Here is a 20,879-nt window from a genome sequence, read left to right on the forward strand (position 1 = left end):
ATTTAACAACATCCCTTTTATCAGTACATCATGTAGGATTCCACTTTACGTGCATGCATGCCACATGCTAAGTTGCTTCAGTTGTGTCTGACTTTTTGGGACCCCATGGACTGTGGCCGGCCAGCCTCCTCTGTCCAGAGGATTCCCAGTCAAGAATACTGGAGTGGATTGCCATATCCTTCTCCAGGGATCTTCCCAACCCAGGGATCAAACGCATGTCTCCTGCACTGGCAGGTGGACGCTTTACTGATGAGCCACAGGGATGGCCATAACCACCTGTAGACAAATGCTGGGTTGCTTCTAAACATTACTTCTTCCAGGTACAAGAGATTTTACAGCAGACTCTGGTGGTCCTCCCAGCCTCCATTCCCCCTCTCCTCTGCTATGTGGTACTGAGGTGTGGGTAGGCTTGGTCCCACTACACTTCCAGAAATGGGCTCTGACTAGTCTAAGTCAACACACTGGACAGAGGGCTACGATGGACGAGCAGGGACTGGACTGACCTTCCCACCTGAAATAACTAGGAAGGCACAACATATGTGAAACAATAATTTCTGAGACACAAAACATCCTACGGGATTGGAAACAAGGTGAACCTCAGGCCTGCCTAGCTACTGCCTTGAGAGTGAGGAACAAGGTGGGCTCCCTGAGGGCAGAGACAGAGCCGAGAGAATGGGGAGGTCACAGTGGCTGGAGTTCAGGAAGATGAGTGGAGGGGACAGCCACACGAGAGGCCTCCAGACAGCTGTAGGGAACCCCCAAGTCCTCAGCAGTTCATTCATGGGAGGAAAAAAATCACCTGAAAGGATCAGACTGAAGCTCACAGCAGGTGGAGAACAGGGCTCAGTCCCGTCAGCCAGACTAGAAGATCTCATAACCCATATGCACTGGGTAGAACACTCTTAGGGGTCTTGCCTCAGTAGCAGAGAAGAACTAGACCTCCCTGCACCGCTCTGTTCCTGTCTAAGCAATTTTAAAAGCAAAGCCTGAGAAGATCCATCTGTTTCCATGAGGCTAAACTGGGCCCCAGAATAAAGCTCAACAATGTTAATAGGAATATTCAGCACCCATTCACAGTATCTGCTATCCTGTCAAAGGCTACTTGGCATGCGAAGAAGCAGGAACATACAGCCCACAAAAAGGAGAAAAATTAACCATGCAAAATCAACCCTGGGCTGGGAGAGAATTAGAACTGGAAGATAGAACATTAACAGTTATAATGTATTTCATACAGTCACAGGGAAGATATTTTAAATATGCTATATAAAGACATGGAAGATATTACAAAGACTCAAATAGAACTTCTAGAAATGAAAACTATAATATGTGAGATGGAAAAGCTACTGACTGGAAATAATGACAGATTTTACAATAGAAAACACTAGTGAACCTGAAAACACAGCAATAGAGACTGTCCCCAAATGAAACAAAGACCTAAAAAATGAAAAAGTTTAAATGAACAGAGCATCAGTGGACTGTGACACAACTTCAAGCAGCCTATATACATGTAACTTGAGTCCCAGAAAGAGGGGAAACAGAAAAAATATTTTAAAAATAAGGGAAGAAGTTTTTTCAGTTTGATGGAAACAATAAACCTATAAGTCCAAGAAGCCGAATAAACTCCAAGTATAAAAAACATGAAGAACACTACATCCTGGAACGTCATAATCAGACCATCGAAATCAGTGATGAGTAGAAAAGCTTACGTTCAGCCAGAAGCTGCACATATATGCAAACAATACAGATGACAGAAGACTTCCTGTCAGAAACGATGCAAATGAGGACTCAGTAGAGCAGCATCTTTAAGGTACTGAAAGATAAACAGTCACCCTAGAATTCTCCGATCTGTTAAAATGTGTTTAAAACATGAACGTGAAATAAAGACACTTTCAGATGTACAAAAATGTGAAGGATTCATCACTGGTAGACCTGTACTACAAGAGACATAAAAGGAATGCCTTAGGCAGAAGAAGGATGGTACCAGATAAATCTACATAAAGGAATGAGAAACACTGAGAGATGAATAAAGGGATAAACACTTAAATTTCTTTAAAAGATAATAATTACACAAAATAATAACAACATAGGGTGGGATTTCTAACACATGTAGAAACATATGCCAACAGACAAAGACCAAGGTGGGTAAATGGAAGTATAGTATTTTAAGTTTTTTATACATGAAGTGGTATAATATCTCTAGAAGACAGACTGTGAAAAATTAAATGCATACACCATAAACTCTAAAGCAACTACTAAAATAAACACCACTTTAAATACCAAGACATACATAGGTTAAAAGTAAAAGGTTAGAAAACAATATCAGATTATAAAAAAAAAAAGCTAGAGTGAATATATTAATATAGACAAAGTATACTTTAGAGGAAAGAAAATACAAGAGATAAAGAAAGACATTTCACAATGATAAAAGGATCAATTAATCAAAAGGACAAAACAATTCTAAACAAGACCCTGATGCTGGGAAAGACTGAGGGCAGGAAGAGAAGGGGGTGACAGAGGATGAGATGGTTGAATGGCATCACTGACTCAATGGACATGAGTTTGAGCAAACTCTGGGAGATGGTGGAGGACAGGGAAGCCTGGCGTGCAGCAGCCCATGGGGTCGCAAAGAGTCAGACACAGCTTAGTGACTGAACAACAACAACACGCACAAATTAAGACAATTTCAAAATGCACAAAGCAAAGACCAATCAAACAGCAATGAGAAATAGACAAACCCACAATTATGGCCAGAGGCTTCAACACCCCTTCTGAAGTACAACAAGTATTCAGAAAATCAGTGGACAGAGAATAACTGAACAAACTATCAACCAACCTGACCTAGTTTATACACTGATAGAATATTCAACCCAACAGAGGCAAAATAAACATCCTTTTCAAGTGAATACAGAACATTTACCAAGATAGACCATATTGTAGACCATAAAACTAGTCTCAATAAATTTAAGAGTTCAAGTTTTGTATTTTCTCTGATCACAATGGGATTAAATTAGAAATCAATAAAGAAGTATGGAATATCTCTAAATGCTTCCTAATATATGATGATACATATGAAAATATAAAATATTTCAAAGAAAATATTAAAAGGAATATTAGGCAGCATTTGAACATGATGAAAATCAAACAAAATACATCAAAATGTGTGAAATGCAGCTGAGAGTAAAAGGAAAGTTTACACTCAAATCCACTAAGGAAGAAAACTGTCTGAAATTAATGACTTCAGCTTCCATCTTAAGAAACTCAAAAAACAAGAGTAAGGTAAAACAAAAATAAGCAGGAATTGCCCTGGTGGTCCAGTGGTTAAGACTCTGCACACCCAACGCCAGAGGTCTGGGTCAATCCCTGGTCAGGGAATTACAGAATTGATATTATTTTTTCCTTAAATGTTTGCTCAAACTCACTAGTGAAGCCATTTGGGCTTGGAGTTTTCTCGTTGGAGAAGTTTTTTATCAACAAATTCAGTTTTTTAAATAGATATGAGGCTATTCAGGCTTTCTACCTCTTGAGTGACTTTAGTGTGTATCTCTCAAACAATTGGTCAATTTTGTCTAAGTTGTCAAGTTTATTGGGAAAACTTGTTTATGATGTTCAGTTGTTATTCTTTTGATATCTAGCGATGGTAGGATCTCTAGGGATGTTTCCTCTATCATTTCTGAAATTGATAACTTATATCTTCCCTTTTTTTTCCTGATCAGGCTTACTAGAGTTTGATCAATTTCATTGCTCTTTGCAAAGAACCAGCTTAAAAATTTATTATTTTTCTCTATTATTTTTCTGTTTTCTACTTAAAAGATTTTTACTCTGATCTTTATTTCCTTTCTTCTGCTTCATTTTTTAAAATTTGGCTGCACTGGGTGTCCCAACACATCATCAGAATATGGTGTAAACCCAAGGAATATGGGCTTCCCAGAAAGCAAAAGACAGATGCAGCTTAAGACATTTGGGCTCTGATTCTGCTTTCTCTCCTTAGAATAAAGAGGTGGACCTGCAGATGCTAAGACTGGTGTAAGATCAGGAGAAATAATTATCAGTAAATACTGATTATTCCTTAAATGAAAACATACAGATTTCAATATGAATTCTTTCAAAGTAGTATTAACATAAGACCAAAATATACAAAGTCTAGTGGTGCAGTCAAAAAAAGAGGTTTCTGTATCAGGTAAGACCCCACCTTGCATGGACTGACGGTGTCACTGACTGCTCCGTACCCACGTGGGTATCCGAAGCATTAAGAACACATACACTAAAAGATATGCATCTGCTCTCATCCTGAGGCACTAGTTCAATTCCAGTAAAAGTCTACCTGTGACTAATTAGAAATAATAGAAAAATATATAGAGATAAACTAATCTCACAATAGCCGTGTCTTTCTCTGGTCTTTTCCCACCATCCACAGTCCACTTGTCAATATAATGCTCTCCGTCTCAAAGGGTGGCATGAGGATTAAGAGAATTAATTTATATGAAGAACTAAGGGCAGGGGATGGTATACAGTAACAGCTCAGCACATGTTCACTTATATTCCACTGAAGACTAGGAAAGATAAGTTAGACACAATCTGAAACCTGACTGAACATGTTTATCACCATTTCCTTACCTACCAAATCCTTATGAAGAATGCAAAAGTCAAAAGGGCAGGTGAGAGCAAAACAGAATAAAAAGGAGACATCAGAATAATTTACTAAGTCACTATGTTAAAGGAAGAGAGCTTCAAACATACACTCCTCATTTATAAGAAAAATACAAAAATTTGAGTGTGTTTATATGTATAATCCACCTAGTCACCGCTGCAGTCCAAATTCAAAATGAACACACTCTTTCAAGGTCAGCAACAAAGTGACCCAAGGCAGTCTCAACAATAATTGCATTAATAATGGTGAAGACTAATTGATGGCTTACTACTAGAGACCAGGTACCATCCTAGGAGCTTCACACGTGTCAGAAGAGTTGACTGGCCAATGACATAACTAGCAGATACAGTCCAAAATATACTGACCATTATAAACGTGATGATATTTCCAAAAACACTTTACCTGAAAAAAAAAAATCCATCTTAAACATCTTTACTAAGTAAATGGTATTAAAGACTTGTTCTTACAATGGTTGTATTTAACGTTGAGTGTATTCTGAAGTAAAGGCTACCATGGTACCTGAGTCTGGTGGTGGGATGTCGACAAGGACACTGCTGGAGCTGCCCTGGCTTGTGTCCAGGCTCAGAGTCACTGTGCTCAGGGTCCACGGAGCTCCTCCTTCAGCGTCTGTGGACTGCCCATTAGTGGCCATTTCTGATGCAGGTACAGCTGGGATCTGAGAAACAGCTGGTGATGTCATAGTGAAAAGAAAAATTCCCAACAGGAAATTCATATTAAAAACCTGAAGAGTTAACAGACATTTATACCTAATAAGTTAAAATCTACTGGTCATGTAGAGGCAATATGAAACTAGGATTGTTTGTGATTGCAATGAAATAATTAAAGGCAAAAGATGAAAGAAAATCAGGGCTTCCCTGGTGGCTCAGTGGTTAAGAATCAACCTACCAATGCAGGGGACACGGGTTCGATCCCTGGTCTGGGAAGATCCCACATGCCGCAGAGCAACTAAGCCTGTGAGCCACAACTACTGAGCCTGCGAGCCCTAGAGCCCATGAGCTGCAGGTACTGAAGCCCACGTGCCTGGAGCCTGCACTCCGCAACAAGAGAAGCCACTGCAATGAGAGCCCAAGCGCTGCAACAGAGAAGCCCCTGCTCGTCGCGACTAGAGAACGCCCACGAGCGCAAGGAAGAACCAGTGCAGCCTGAAGTAATAAGACAAATAAATTATTTAAAATGCTTAAAAAAAAAAAAAAGATGAAAAACAAACAGAGAGGGGTGGCTCTCTTGATCTAACTATGGAAGACACCCCTCTCACCTCGCAGTGCCTGGATGTCATCTGCTCTGTGGCTTTGTCTGTCCTCTTCTGAGGATGAGGAAGTTGTATTTGTAGAGGAGATACACTTCCTCTTCAAAGCTGGGATGTGGTAGCTCTTCAGGTACCTGCATATTAATAATTCGGCCATGTATTCCTACCTGCCCCCAACGTGGGCACCTCTCACCTCTCTGCTTTCCTTATGCCATTTCTGTTTGGGATATTTCACTGTCTTCTTTGGGTGAAGTCTTCCCTGACCATCTGGGCCCCCATCAAGGGATTCTTATATATTCCCTTCTATGGTCTTGCATTGATTTTCACAACTTAATTCTTATGAGCACAGGTCTTGTCTTCTCAACTATATTCAAAGAAGGGAAGCATCTTCTAACTTTCTGGATCCCCTGAACTGTTCAATTTATTATGAATTGTAGGTGGCATGTATCTACTGATCTACAGTGAAATATCAAGACAATAGCTGGTGAAAAATCAAGACAACAGCTATTAAAAACGATATAAAGGCTCCATAGTGACAACACACACTTCTGGAAAAACTAACACATTATCAAAACTTGTGTCTCATACCTGATAACACTATCAATACAGTTTATCTGCTGATAGGATGGGCTATGCTGAACCTTTCTCAAATCCTCACAGGACTCAGTATACATGCTATTATTTTTCACTGTCTGTAAGGAAGAAGAGGTCTTCTGCTCATCTGAAATAGAATGAAAGGATGTTCAATTAAAAATATATTCTTGAGAACATGTACTTATTTAGCAAAATTAAATCATGATATTTTAGGATAGATATACGGTACTTTAGAATAGACATGATCAATATTATATAGCTATTAAAAATGAGCTCAGATCTAAATGAGCAGATATAGAAAGATATCACACAGAACAATTACATGAACAACTGCATTTTTACCTTTTAAAAAAGGAGTGAAATAAATGTTTCAGGCAAAGATTATCAAGGAACAAACAGGTGAAAGGTGAAAGGCTGATGGGGACTTTTACAATGTTACCACCTCTACAACTGATGGATCCTGGTATCACTAAGCAGGGGGTGACAGACACAGTGCGTTCTTATGTGTGGTGACAGAAAGTGCGTGGCACTGCCTGTGCTGAATTGGTATCCAAGAGAACATTCTATGATGACAGAATGGTATTTTATCTATACTGTCCAACCTGGTAGCCAGTACCACCACATCCAGCAACCAAGCACTTGAAGTGTGGCTACAACAAAAGAGGAACTACATATTACATTTTATTTATTTGTAACTTATTTGTATTTAAATTGCAAAATGTGGCTGCGGCTGCTGCTAAGTCGCTTCAGTCGCGTCCGACTCTGTGCGACCCCATACCCGGCAGCCCACCAGGCTCCCCCGTCCCTGGGATTCTCCAGGCAAGAACACTGGAATGGGCTGCCATTTCCTTCTCCAATGCATGAAAGTGAAAAGTGAAAGTGAAGTCACTCAGTCGTGTCTGACTCTTAGCGGCCCCATAGACGAAGGCCTACCAGGCTCCTCCGTCCATGGGATTTCCCAGGCAAGAGTACTGGAGTGGGGTGCCAGTGGTTACCAAATCGGATAGCAGAGGTATAGAGAGAGAAAAAAGACCACAGGCTGGAGCACTGAAGAACTTTCTGTAGAGAAGACACAGCCAGTAGAGGAGTCTTATCCAACCACTGATTTATTCTCTGTATCTATGAGCTTTTTTTTTTTTTTTTTAGATTCCACATGTAAGTGAAACCATATGCCGTGTGTCTTTCTCTGACTTATTTCACACAGCACAGTTCTCCTAAAGTCCTTTTGCTGTCACAAGGGAAGAATTTCATTCTTTTTATGGCCAAATAGTACTCCATTCTCTATATATACCAGTTGCTTTATCCATTCATCCATGGATGCACACTTAGGTTGTTTCAATGTCTTGGTTATTGGGAATAATTCTGCAATGAACATAGTGAAGCATATATCTTTTCAAATTAGTGTTTTCATTTTCCTCAGATAAATACTCATAAATGAGACTGCTGGATTATATGGTAGTTTCATTTTTAATTTTTTGAGGAACCGCCATACTTTTTTCCACAGTGGCTGCACCAGTTTACATTCCCATCAATAGTATAAAAGGGTTCCCTTTCCTCCAGGTCCTCAACAACACTTGCTATTTCTTGTCCTTTTGATGGCCATTCTGATGGGTGTGAGGTGACATTTCATTGTGGTTTCCATATGTTGTGGTCTCCAACTATAGCTGTGGATTTGTTTATTTCTCCTTGAAGTTTTTATCAATTTTTGCTTCATATTACATATTTTGAAGCTCTGGCGTTAGGTGCATCAACAGGCTTGTTTTATGTTCTCAGAGAATCAACTTCCTAGTCTTTATGCAATATTGCTCTGAAAGCCTTGTTCTAAAGGCGACTGTGTCTGACCTTAGTACAGTGCTTTCCAGTTTTCTCTGGACTCCTATTAGCATGGCATATCTTTTCTAACCTTTTACTTTTATCCTATGTTTTTAATATTCAAAATGGGTTTTGTTGACAATATACAGGTGCATCTTGCTCTTCCATCCAATTTGACAATTTGTCTTTTCACTGGTATATTGAGATCATTCACATTTGATGTGATCAATGCTGTTGGATTAAAATGTACCCCCCTTTTAAAAATTTTAATTGGATAATTATAATATTGTGATGGTTTTTGCCATACCTCTTGCTAGTTGTTTTCCATTTGTTCCATCTGGGTTTTTTGGTTTGTTTCTTTTTTCTTCGTTTTCTGTCTCACTTGGGTTAAGTGTTTTAAATTACATTTTACCAAGTCTACTGATATTATTTATACTTTAAAATTTTTTACTAATAATTATCCTGAAGTTTACAAACATATTGTAAGAAGTTAGTTTCTATCTCATCAATATACTCCAAATAATAAAATTTGGAAGGAATTTTACAACAGTATATTCCCAATACCTAGCTCCTGTTCTTTGTAGTATTTTTTACACACATTATAAATGCAAAATATTCTTTTTGCTTTAGTCAGTTATCTTTTAGAGTAACTAAAAATAAGCGAAAAATAATAAGTATTTTATCTTAAGTGCCTAAGTATTAGTCACTCAGTCATATCTGATTCCGTGTGACCCCATGGACTGTAACCAGCCAGGCTCCTCCATCCATGGACTTCTCCAGGCAAAACTGCTAGAGTGGGTAGCCATTCCCTTCTCCAGGGGAGCATCCTGACATGCGGATTGAACTCGCGTCTCCTGCACTGCAGGCAGATTCTTAACCATTTGAGCTACCAGGGAAGCCCTAGGCATTTCATCTTACTTTATTCCATTTCCAGTGCTCTTCATTGGTTTGTGTAGACCCAAGTTTTATGTCTGGCATCATATTCCTTCTACCTTTACAAATTCCTTCAGGACTCCTATAGAACAAATTTACTGCTGGCAGTAAATTCCTATAGCTTTTGTTTGAGAAAAATCTTTATATCTCCATTTCTGAAAGATACTTCCCACTAGGTGTATAATTCTGCATTTATGGTTTTCTCCTTTGAAGATTTTACTGTCTTCTAACATTCATGGTTTCTGAAGAAATGTATACTGTAATTTTTATTCTTATTTTTCTTTCTCTGTTTATAATCTTTTTTTCTTTTGGTTACCTTCAATATATTCTCTTGGTTTTATTTTAGTTTGAATATGATATGCCCAAGCATTTTTATTTTGTGATTTTTTTTTGTATTTATGCTACTTGATGTTCTTTGAATGTGGAAATCTCAGCCATTATTTCAAGTATTCTTCCTGAGATTCCAATTACTCCTACTAGATCATTTAATCCTGTCCTCAAATTCTTTTTTTTTTTTTGGCTGAGCCACATGGCGTGCAGGATCTTAGTTCCTCAATCAGGGATTGAACCCACACCCGCTGCACTGGAGGCAACCTCTGGACAGCCAGGGAAGTACACCTAAGTTCTTAAGAGGTTCTACACTGAATGTCCTGTTCTCTGTTTCAGCTTGCGTCATTTTTATTCATTCACCTTCAAGTTCACTGATTCTCTTCTGAGTTGAGTGCCCATCAGTGGCATTCACTTACCTCCAGTGCTGCTAGCATTTGTACTTGATCCTTCCTTTTATGTTGCCTCTCTATGCTGTGATTCCTTATGTGCTTTTGCACATTGTCTACCTTATCCTTTGGAGCCTGTATTCATTATTCAGTTATTTCCAATGTCTGTGTCCTGCCTGACTCTTGTTCCGATGACTGTTCTGTCTCTTAGGAGGTTTTTTCCTTGCTTTTCGTATGTTTCACAATTTGCTGAGAACACATTATATAAGACAGCAGGGACTGGGCATGGCTTCCCTTCCACTACATCAGAGTCAATCTAATTAAGCTTTAGGCCAGGCTAAAGGTCTACCGTTGCTATGACTTCATTCAGTGTATGACAGCTTTCAGATCCCTCCAGGGTCACTCTGCTTCAGGTGGTGGCTGGTCCCCTGAGAGCTCCTCTTTTCCAACGTCTGTTCCACTCTCAGGTCTTGGGCTTCCCTTTGCACCGTGCCTCAGAGAAAGTCCGTCTCTTGCAGGTAACAAGATTCAGTCGGTTACGGGATCCAGCACTTACTTCACTTCATGTAAGCGTGTGCCTCTCCTCAGATTACAGGCCTGCTGGCTGTCCTGTAGCCTCAGCACTCTGCTGGGTTCAAGAAAGATCATGAACTTAACGCCTGTCTGGGCTTTTTCCCTGTTAAGTTTGGAATAAGTTAGTTCAGTTTATGAGTCATCTTTCATCTGGGCTTTGTGTCACCCTTGCAGTGGAACATTCAATTTCCCCTAATTTCCCCAGTTCTCTGGCAGCAGGTTATCAATCGGTATGTACAGCTGATGAAGGGACTTTACGTGTCTCTGTTGTTCCTTGTCCTGCCATAATACATTTAAAAGTTTCCCTTCTTAAGTGTGTGTGAGTGCTCAGTTGTGTCTGACTCTCTGCGATCCCATGGACTGTAGCCCGCCAGGCTCCCCTGTCCATGGGGTTTCCCAGGCCAGAATGGTAGAGTGGATTTCCAGTTCCTTCTTCAGGGGACCTTCCTTCTCCCAGGGATTGAACCCATGTCTCTTGTGTCTCCTGTGTGGGCAGGTGGATTCTTCACCACTGTGCCACCTGGGATGCCCTATTATTCTTTCTTACTCTTTCCTAAAGCATGACCTGCCTTTATAAAACAGGTCAACATGTATACTTAAAACCCTGTGTTCTTGTGCGCCGCAGCACCCCGTATATAAAACATGCATGCAATGACCATTTAGTATTTTCCTTTTCATTGGTGTCTGTCTCTACTCAATTTCTAATACTTAAATTATAACATTTTCCATCTTTAAGTTGTATTCCTGTTCTCTTGAGTAATAAAGATTTTTTTTTTAAACTAGCTCTTTAAACTTGTAGGTCTTAAAATGTTAATAAAATCAAGATGCCCAAGTAATATCAGTTCTCTGAGGTTATTCCAAATGGCAACAGATTTTCCCCCAAAGTCACATCCCAGGTGTGCTCACTAAATATAACACATATGTTAGAAAACGTAAGTTTCTAATAGCAGCTTAAGTACACAGAGTTACCTATAGCTTAAATTTTATAAAATGGTGAACGAAGTACTGATGTCTGCTTAGATATACAGCTTCAAACAACAGTACTGGTGGTATTGCCACACCAATGGTAGATAGTAAGAAACTGGGTAAAGCAGGAGCTTACAAAGAATTTCTACTCTGAGAAAAAATTCCAGAGGTCAGGACACAAAAATCTCATGAACATGAGATCAGAGGTCAAGGCAGCAGCAGGCAGCATTACCTGGATCAGACGATGAAGAACACATTTAGAGAATTTAGATTTAAAATCTCCCCCAAAGAATTTTCTCTGCCAGGACATGGGATAATGATAAAGAGCAAAAAAAAAGACATTTAAGATAAATCCTTTTGTGAAGGAGATCTGATGGTGTCAAGCAACAAAAAGAGTTGCCCTTTCTATCTTGTGCCCATACATCTACAGCAGTAGAAACAAACGGAAACATGAAACCTTCTGTCAAGGTGAAGAAAAAGTACAAAAACCCAAAGTAAAGGACTTGCTGTATCCAGAGGGCATCCTATGGGCTCCCAGTGATACCACTTCTAGGAGGCACAGTTTGATATTTTTGCTGTGGAAATCATGTCAAGTCCCAAAAAACACAGCTACTATATTATTACTGACTTCAGGTAAGATTTCACCCTATTCTGTAAAACACCCATTTGACAATGATAGAGACCATCAGTAACATTTAGGTGACCAAAATCTACAATAGCTTCCAACATTATATTAATATTTGAGGAGAAAAATTAGAAGAGAAATTTATGTAAGTAAAGAAGTTATGAAACTCATACATATGTGAAGTGAGGTGAAGTGAAAGTCACTCAGTTATATCTGACTTTTTGTGACCACATGGACTGTAGCCTGCCAGGCTCTTCTGTCCATGATATCCTCCAGGCAAGAATACTGGAGTGGGTAGCTGTTCCCTTCTCCAGGGGACCTTTCCAACCCAGGGCTCGAACCCAAGTCTCCCAGATTCTTTACCATCTGAGCCACCAGGGAAGCTTGTGTGTGTGTGTGTGTCTGTGTGTGTATAGATATAGATACATCAGTTTCAGTTGAGTTGCTCAGTCTTGTCCGACTCTTTGCAACCCAATGCACTGCAGCATGCCAGGCCTTCCTGTCCATCACCAACTCCCAGAGTTCATCCAAATTCATGTCCATTGATCGGTGATGCCATCCAATCATCTCATCCCCTGTCGTCCCCTTCTCCTCCTGCCCACAATCTTCCCCAGAATCAGGGTCTTCTCATGACTCAGCTCTTTGCGTCAGGTGGCCAAAGTATTGGAGTCTCAGCTTCAACATCAGTCCCTCCAATGAACACGCAGGACTGATATCCTTTAGGATGCACTGGTTGGATCTCCTTGCAGTCCAAGGGACTCTCAAGAGTCTTCTCCAACACTACAGTTCAAAAGCATCAATTCTTTGGCACTCAACTTTCTTTATAGTCCAACTCTCACATCCATACATGACCACTGGAAAAACCATAGCCTTGACTAGATGGACCTCTGTTTACAAAGTAATGTCTCTGCTTTTTAATATGCTGTCTAGGTTGGTCATAACTTTCCTTCCAAGGAGTAAGTGTCTTTTAATTTCGTGGCTGCAATCACCATCTGCAGTGATTTTGGAGCCCCCAAAAATAAAGTCAGCCACTGTTTCCACTGTTTCTCCCCATCTATTTGCTATGAAGTGATGGGACTGGATGCCATGATCTTCGTTTTCTGAATGTTGAGCTTTAAGCCAACTTTTTCACTCTCCTCTTTCACTTTCATCAAGAGGCTCTTAGTTCTTCTTCACTTTCTGCCATAAGGGTGGTGTCATCTGCATACCTGAGGTTACTGATATCTCTCCCAGAAATCTTGATTCCAGCTTGTGCTTCCTCCAGCCCAGAGTTTCTCATGATGTACTCTGCATAGAAGTTAAATAAGCAGGGTGACAATATACAGCCTTGACGAACTGCTTTTCCTATTTGGAACCAGTCTATTGTTCCATGTCCAGTTCTAACTGTTGCTTCCTGACGTGCATACAGGTTTCTCAAGAGGCAGGTCAGGTGGTCTGGTCTTCCCATCTCTTTCAGAATTTTCCACAGTTTATTGTGATCCACACAGTCAAAGGCTTTGGCCTAGTCAAGAAAGCAGAAATAGATATTTTTCTGGAACTCTTTTGCATTATTGATGATCTAGTGGATGTTGGCAATTTGATCTCTGGTTCCTCTGCCTTTCCTAAAACCAGCTTGAACATCTGGAAGTTCATGGTTCACGTATTGCTGAAGGCTGGCTTGGAGAATTTTGAGCATTACTTTACTAGCATGTGAGATGAGTGCAATTGTGCGGTAGTTTGAGCATTCTTTGGCATTGCCTTTCTTTGGGATTGGAATGAAAACTGACCTTTTCCAGTCCCGTGGCCACTGCTGAGTTTTCCAAATTTGCTGACATATTGAGTGCAGCACTTTAACAGCATCATCTTCTAGGATTTCAAATAGCTCAATTGGAATGTCATCACCCGCACTAGTTTTGTTTGCAGTGATGCTTCCTAAGGCCCACTTGACTTCACATTCCAGGATGTCTGGCTCTAGGTCAGTGATCACACCATCGTGATTATCTGGGTCATGAAGATCTTTTTTGTACAGTTCTTCTGTGTATTCTTGCCACCTCTTCTTAATATCTTCTGCTTCTGTTAGGTCCATACCATTTCTGTCCTTTATCGAGCCCATCTTTGCATGAAATGTCCCCTTGGTACCTCTAATTTTCTTGAAGAGATCTCTAGTCTTTCCCATTCTATTGTTTTCCTCTATTTCTTTGCATTGATCACTGAGGAAGGCTTTCTTATCTCTCCTTGCTATTCTCTGGAACTCTGCATTCAGATGTTTATATCTTTCCTTTTCTCCTTTGCTTTTTGCTTCTCTTCTTTTCACAGCTATTTGTAAGGCCTCCGCAGACAGCCACTTTGCCTTTTTGCATTTCTTTTTCTTGAGGATGGTCTTGATCCCTGTCTCCTGTATAATGTCACAAACCTCCGTCCATAGTTCATCAGGCACTCCGTCTATCAGATCTAGTCCCTTAAATCTATTTCTCACTTCCACTGTACAATCATAAGGAATTTGATTTAGGTCATACTTGAATGGTCTAGTGGTTTTCTCCACTTTCTTCAATTTAAGTCTGAATTTGGCAAAAGGAGTTTATGATATGAGGCACAGTCAGCTCCTGGTCTTGTTTTTGCTGACTGTATAGAGCTTCTCCATCTTTGGCTGCAAAGAATATAATCAATCTGATTTCGGTGTTGGCCATCTGATGCTGTCCATGTCTAGAGTCCTCCTGTGTTGTTGGAAGAGGATGTTTGCTATGACCAGTGTGTTCTCCTGTCAAAACTCTATTTGCCTTTGCCCTGCTTCATTCTGTACTCCAAGGCCAAATTTGCCTGTTACCCAGGTGTTTTCTTGACTTCCTACTTTTGCATTCCAGTCCCCTATAATGAAAAGGACATCTTTTTGGGGTGTTAATTCTAGAAGGTCTTGTAGGTCTTCATAGAAACATTCAACTTCAGCTTTTCCAGCATTATTGGTCAGGGCATAGACTTGGATTACCGTGATATTGAATGGTTTGCCTTGGAAATGAACAGAGATCATTCTATCGTTTTTGAGATTGCATCCAAATACTGCATTTAGGACTCTTTTGTTGACTATGATGGCTACTCCATTTCTTCTAAGGGATTGCTGCCCATAGTAGTAGATATAATGGTCATCTGAGTTAAATTCACCCATTCCAGTCCATTTTAGTTTGCCGATTCCTAGAATGTCAACATTCACTCTTGCCATCTCCTGTTTGACCACTTCCAATTTGCCTTGATTCATGGACCTAACATTCCAGGTTCCTATGCAATATTGCTCTTTATAACATCAGACCTTGCTTCTATCACCAGTCACATCCACAGCTGGGTGTTGTTTTTGCTCTGGCTCCATCCCTTCATTCTTTCTGGAGTTATTTCTCCACTGATCTCCAGTAGCATATTGGGCACCTACGGATCTGGGGAGTTCATCTTTCAGTGTCCTATCTTTCTGCCTTTTCATACTGCTCATGGGGTTCTTAAGGCAAGAATACTGAAGTGGTTTGCCATTCCCTTCTCAAGTGGACCTATAATGCATACAGACTAACTTCTTAAAATAATGTCAACTATCATGATTGATCCAATTCTTCTGAAATGTTCCTTACCTCATATTGAGAAAAGAAAAGCATGTAAGCAAGAAAAAGACCAAGTTTTTCATTCAATTTAGGTCATTGACATTCTCCATTTGTTTGAAATGATAGGAAGGGATTATCATTTTAATAATATTTGATTATCTGAAATCCATTCTAAAATTAACAAGTTTGGTTTATAAATTGCTCATACAGAGGAACTGTGGTGCTGGAGAGTCCCTTGGATTCAAGGAGATCAAACCAGTTAATCTTAAAGGAAATCAACCCTGAGTATTCACTGTAAGGACTGATGTTGAAGCTGAAGCTCCAATACATTGGACACCTGGTGTAAAGAGACAACTCACTGGAAAAGACCCTGATACTGGTAAAGATTGATGGCAGGGGAAGAAGGGGACGAGAGGGGACAAGATAGTTGGGTGGCATCACCAGAGTGTAGTCCATGAGGTCACAAAGAGTCAGATGTGATTTAGAGACTGAACAACATAGAGAGGAAATCAACAAATCAGTTGGAATTAGCAGAAACGTCAATTCTTTAGTAGAAGTGTTCTGTGACTACATTCTAACACCATTTAACTTTCAGGATAGTATGTGCTGCTGCTATTGTCATTATTATGATTGTTATTACTTTTGTCATCTGGGTATATAAACCTGAATAGCAACACGCAGGGGTCATGGCTTCATGAGAGCGGGGAACTGCCCTGATGACTTACCCCAGGCTGTCCTGAGCGGGTTCCCAATACTGGCTTGTTTGCTGACTTGGCCCTTGACTCCATGTAGAGCTGCTGACCTAGATTCTTGATCTTGTTCACACTGGCACAGATGTGCTACAAAGTCAACTTAGGGCAAAGAGTGATGAACAATGTTTCAAAGATTGTAACAATGTACATCAAGAGATACATAAACCAAATACATGTAACTCTTGGTTCTCTGAGGACAGAGTAACTGAAATCACCATAACAGCATTAGTTCAGTCTTCCGCTGAGCCACAGCACACGGGTGCCAAGGAGGCTTTGCATCAACCTGTCCACAACATGCTAGTTTTTAATTGTTTTATTTTATTTATTTTTTTGGCTGCACCCTGTGGCATGTGGGACCTTAGTTCCCAAACCAGGGATTGAACCCATGCCCTCTGCAGTGAAAGTGCTGAGTCTTAACCACTGGACCACCAGGGAAGCCCCCAGGCTAATTTTTAGAAAGCACACAAGTAGCCTAAATGCCACCTTCTTAAAGGTGGGATTTTCTTTTTACAGACATTTTTCCCAATCAGAAGTAGATCAGAAGGTCTATGACCAAATCAGGTCTTCAACTCAAGAGCATATACTGAGAAGCCACACATGTCGAGGTACAGAACCGGTGCTGACACGTCACGGGTAACAACACATGGAGAAAAGGATATGTGCTCAGAAGCACACACGTGCCTGCTCACTGGTGCCTTTGGCACCTCATCCACGCCATGCCCGCTGGACTCACTGGAGGACGCGAGGCTGACCTGAGGCTCCTGTGACCCGCTGCTCCCCAGGCTCCCGTAGCCGCTGGACATGCTCCCATGAACAGGCTGTGAGAGAGAGGGAGGCCCATGCAGCCCCGGGTTACACGGCAAGTTAGAGGGGAGACCTGCATTACCTGCCTCTGTGCTCACCTGCAGTAATCACTAAATTAAGGTGAAAATTTTTGGACTCCTAATGGTGGCGTGTGAAGGGTGATGCTGATGTAGAGGACATTTCTCTCTCATCTCAGTAATTCTCAAGGGCAGAGTTTACTTTTCTAGTCTAGGTGGGTATTTAGAGTACGATGATTTTTTTTAAAAGCCGTGGTTAATAAATTTAACAAAACATGAAGATAAACTCTAACTCTTGATGCTGAGTTTAAAACAGGCAGAACAAACAAAATACCAATACATACCATACTATCCCCCCAAACCTAACAGATACTTCATGAACCCTAGAGATGGCTGGATAGCTTCATTGACTCAATCAACATGAGTTTGAGCAAAGTCTGGGAGACAGTGAAGGACAGGGAAGCCTGGTGTGCTGTAGTCCATGGGGTTGCAAAGAGTCAGACACGACTTAGCAACTGAACAACAGAGATTTTATGAACGACATTTTGAAAATTACTGACCAACAGTTTTAGTGGTACCACTGTTGTAGCCAAACGCTCAGGGAAGCTAACTCCCTCAGAAGGACAGCGTGAATGGTGGAGTGCAGCTTATTACATCGGCGGGTCCAAGGCAGAGTTTCCTCTTGACCCAGAGACTCTGACCGATTTTTGTGACAACCTTTTATATCCAAAGTGTAGGTACCCAAACCCATATCCCCAAATTCTTAAAACCCACTCTGGACAATGTTATTAAAAGATACAATCAGGTTACAGCCATAAATTCACATTCTAAAGCTATCTGGACATACAGCTTAGCCAACAGCAATAGGTATTATTAAGATTATAGATAGTGATTGATTACTTAGGGGACACTGCATTCCTTCTGGCTCTGGGAGCTCTAGCTAAGTACAGGGTCTGCCTGGTCTGGTTTTTATCTGCCTAAGAGGCCTATTCGGCTGCTGGTATTTTATCTCCATGGCCTCCTAGATATACAGTCCAAAAGTTTGCCGAGTCTGTAAGACGGAGTTCCTTTTCCTTTAAAAACAGAGTCAGTCCAGTGAGGGCAACCTGCTCCTCTCCTCTTTCACCATCAGTAAACACTCAACAAGGTTACTCACTGAATCTCTTGGAGAAATCATTTTGGTACTTGTTTTCAACAGGTAGTTGTTTTTCATACTTTTGCCTCATCTAATGATTAGAGATACTGAGACCCGCCACTCCTCCCCCAACTTTTAAAATTAATTATTTCAAAGAACAGCAAAGCTAAAACACTGGCAGCATTTGAAAGACAAGAATTCTCTCATTTAGAAATAACTTCTTTGTCTAATTGCTTCCTGTGACTCATTATGCTGTCTTCAAAAAGGTTCTTATAAAAATGTCCTGTGTATTTAACACAGATAAAGGAAAACAAGATTAATGAAATTTAACTTAAAAACAAAAAGAAGACAAAAATTTCTGGGATGTAGAGGGTAAGGCTAGCAGTTTATTTCTGTGAAATGACTTTACTAAGACTGAATGTTAAAATTAAACACAACTATAAGAATTTTGCGTTTTTTGTTTTTTTTTTTAAATCTCTCACTTTACCTGTAAGAGAAGTTTTTGAATTTGTTCTTGCAATTCTGTGATGTCTTTGTCAACATTGCTCATCTTTTTTACTCTGGTGGCAAAAATATCCTTGTTTAGTGGACTCCTACAAAATGCCAAGGGAAAGACTGAGTCAAGCAATTTAAGATTCATTCACAATGAAGTCTAAAGTGATCTTTAATAGAACATTCAAACAATAAAGCTATGTCTTTACAAAGCAACTCTTCAACTCCAAATACAGAAAACATGAAGCTCATATTCTATTTATGGAAGCAGAGAAAATCCAAAGAAACAAGGGAGACGTTAACAGATTTTAGTTCAGTCTCTTCATAGCTCATATCTTTCCAAAATCATTTCAGCATTGTATCTGTATAAATTTAAAACAGTGACAAGTAACCTCCTCAGCTACTACAGCATGTTCAACAACTACTGGTCTCCAAATTTAACATGGACTGAGTAACCTACTGGTTCTGAAACTGAGGGCTTCCTTGGTGGTTCAGACAGTAAAGAATCCGCCTGAGATGAAAGAGACCTGGATTTGATCCCTGGGTCAGGAAGATCCCCTGGGGGAGGAAATGGCAACCCACTCCAGTCTTCTTGCCTGGAGAATCCCATGAACAGAGGAGCCTGGTGGGCTACAGTCCATGGAGTCGCAGAGTCAGACACGACTGAGTAACTAACAATTTCACTTTTCACTTTTTTTCTAAGAAATTTTAAGACCTTGAAAGTGAAAGTGAAAGTGAAGTCGCTCGGTCCTGTCCAACTCTTTTCAACCCCATGGACTGTAGCCTACCAGGCTCCTCCCTCCATGGGATTCTCCAGGCAAGAATACTGCAGTGGGTTGCCATTTCCTTCTCCATTTAAGACCTTAAGTTTGTCAAACAACATTCAATGCTTAATGTATCTAATCACTTGAGCTATGTAATAAAGATGATTCTGCTCCCATCCTCACGGTGAACATGTGGCTGTCACAAAACCTTCAGTCTTTATATTCAAATTCTAGAGCATCTGAAATCTACTAGCTGAACAGCAACTAAGAGAAGGAACTGACGATGACTCGGGACCCCTCTATGCGACAAGAAGTAGCCTTGCTTCATGACATACATCAAGAATATGCCACATTTTCTAAACTCTCACAATATGTGAGCGCCACTGGAACTGCTCCACCACTTCCCCCTCCTCCTGTCCCATGCACCATGAGCCTGAGTGTCATCCAGAGGTGTCTGGGCTGCTGGTCAAGTGTAAGTTTGAGTGAAAATAGGACGTCCGACTTTGTGCAATGAGACTGGGATATTCCCGGTGGGGACCCTTCCTACAAAACTGAGCTGCACATTTAATCACCAATTACATCACTCAAAGGATTTACATGAGAGGATTCCCTGCTGGTCTAGCCATGAGGACTCAGAGCTTTCACTGCCAAGGGCTCAGGTTCAATCCCTGGTCAAGGAACTAAGGATTCCTCGGTGGCTCAGTGGTAAAGAATCTGTCTGCAATGTAAGAGATGCAGGAGATTCAGGTTTGATCCCTGGGTTGGGAAGATCCCCTGGAGGAGAGCATGGCAACCCACTCCAGTACTCTTGCCTGGAGAATCCCATGGACAGAGGAGCCTGGTGGGCTACAGCCCATAGGATTGCTAAGAGCCAGATATGACTGAGCATGCACATGTAAGGAACTAAGATCAACTAAGATACCACAAACTGCATCACTCAGCCAAAAAAAATGATTCACGTCACAAGAGCGACACCACTTTCAACAAATGCTATCAACTCAGCAGGAAGAGTTGGCTGCGGTGCTTGTCAGGAAATTGGTTGAAGGCTAAGGAAGGAAGTTTGATTTTCATCTCCTCTTTGCAACTTCCTCCCTCAGAGATCGGTGAGAAAGTGACTCTCACCGAATGTGGATTTTTTTTTTTCTGTAATGTGAGAGGTAATAAGCACCTAGCCTTCCTCCCCACAGAGCTGCTTAATATCAAAAAGATAATTAAGGTTAGGGT

General features: G+C 40.6%; 1 protein-coding gene across 1 annotated transcript in view; it reads right to left on the reverse strand.

Annotated features, from left to right (window-relative positions):
• The window catches only part of PER3 (period circadian clock 3), a 69,454-nt gene that overhangs the window by 17,764 nt on the left and 30,811 nt on the right, over nucleotides 1–20,879 (reverse strand). The window contains 6 exon segments of the mRNA XM_010849939.1: nucleotides 5,168–5,335; nucleotides 5,925–6,049; nucleotides 6,504–6,636; nucleotides 16,413–16,542; nucleotides 17,133–17,261; nucleotides 18,887–18,992. Of these exon segments, the coding sequence (XP_010848241.1) occupies nucleotides 5,168–5,335; nucleotides 5,925–6,049; nucleotides 6,504–6,636; nucleotides 16,413–16,542; nucleotides 17,133–17,261; nucleotides 18,887–18,992 (791 nt within the window).

Source organism: Bison bison, unplaced genomic scaffold (assembly GCF_000754665.1).
Source record: "Bison bison bison isolate TAMUID 2011002044 unplaced genomic scaffold, Bison_UMD1.0 scf7180017864289, whole genome shotgun sequence".
Classification (NCBI taxonomy): domain Eukaryota; kingdom Metazoa; phylum Chordata; class Mammalia; order Artiodactyla; family Bovidae; genus Bison; species Bison bison.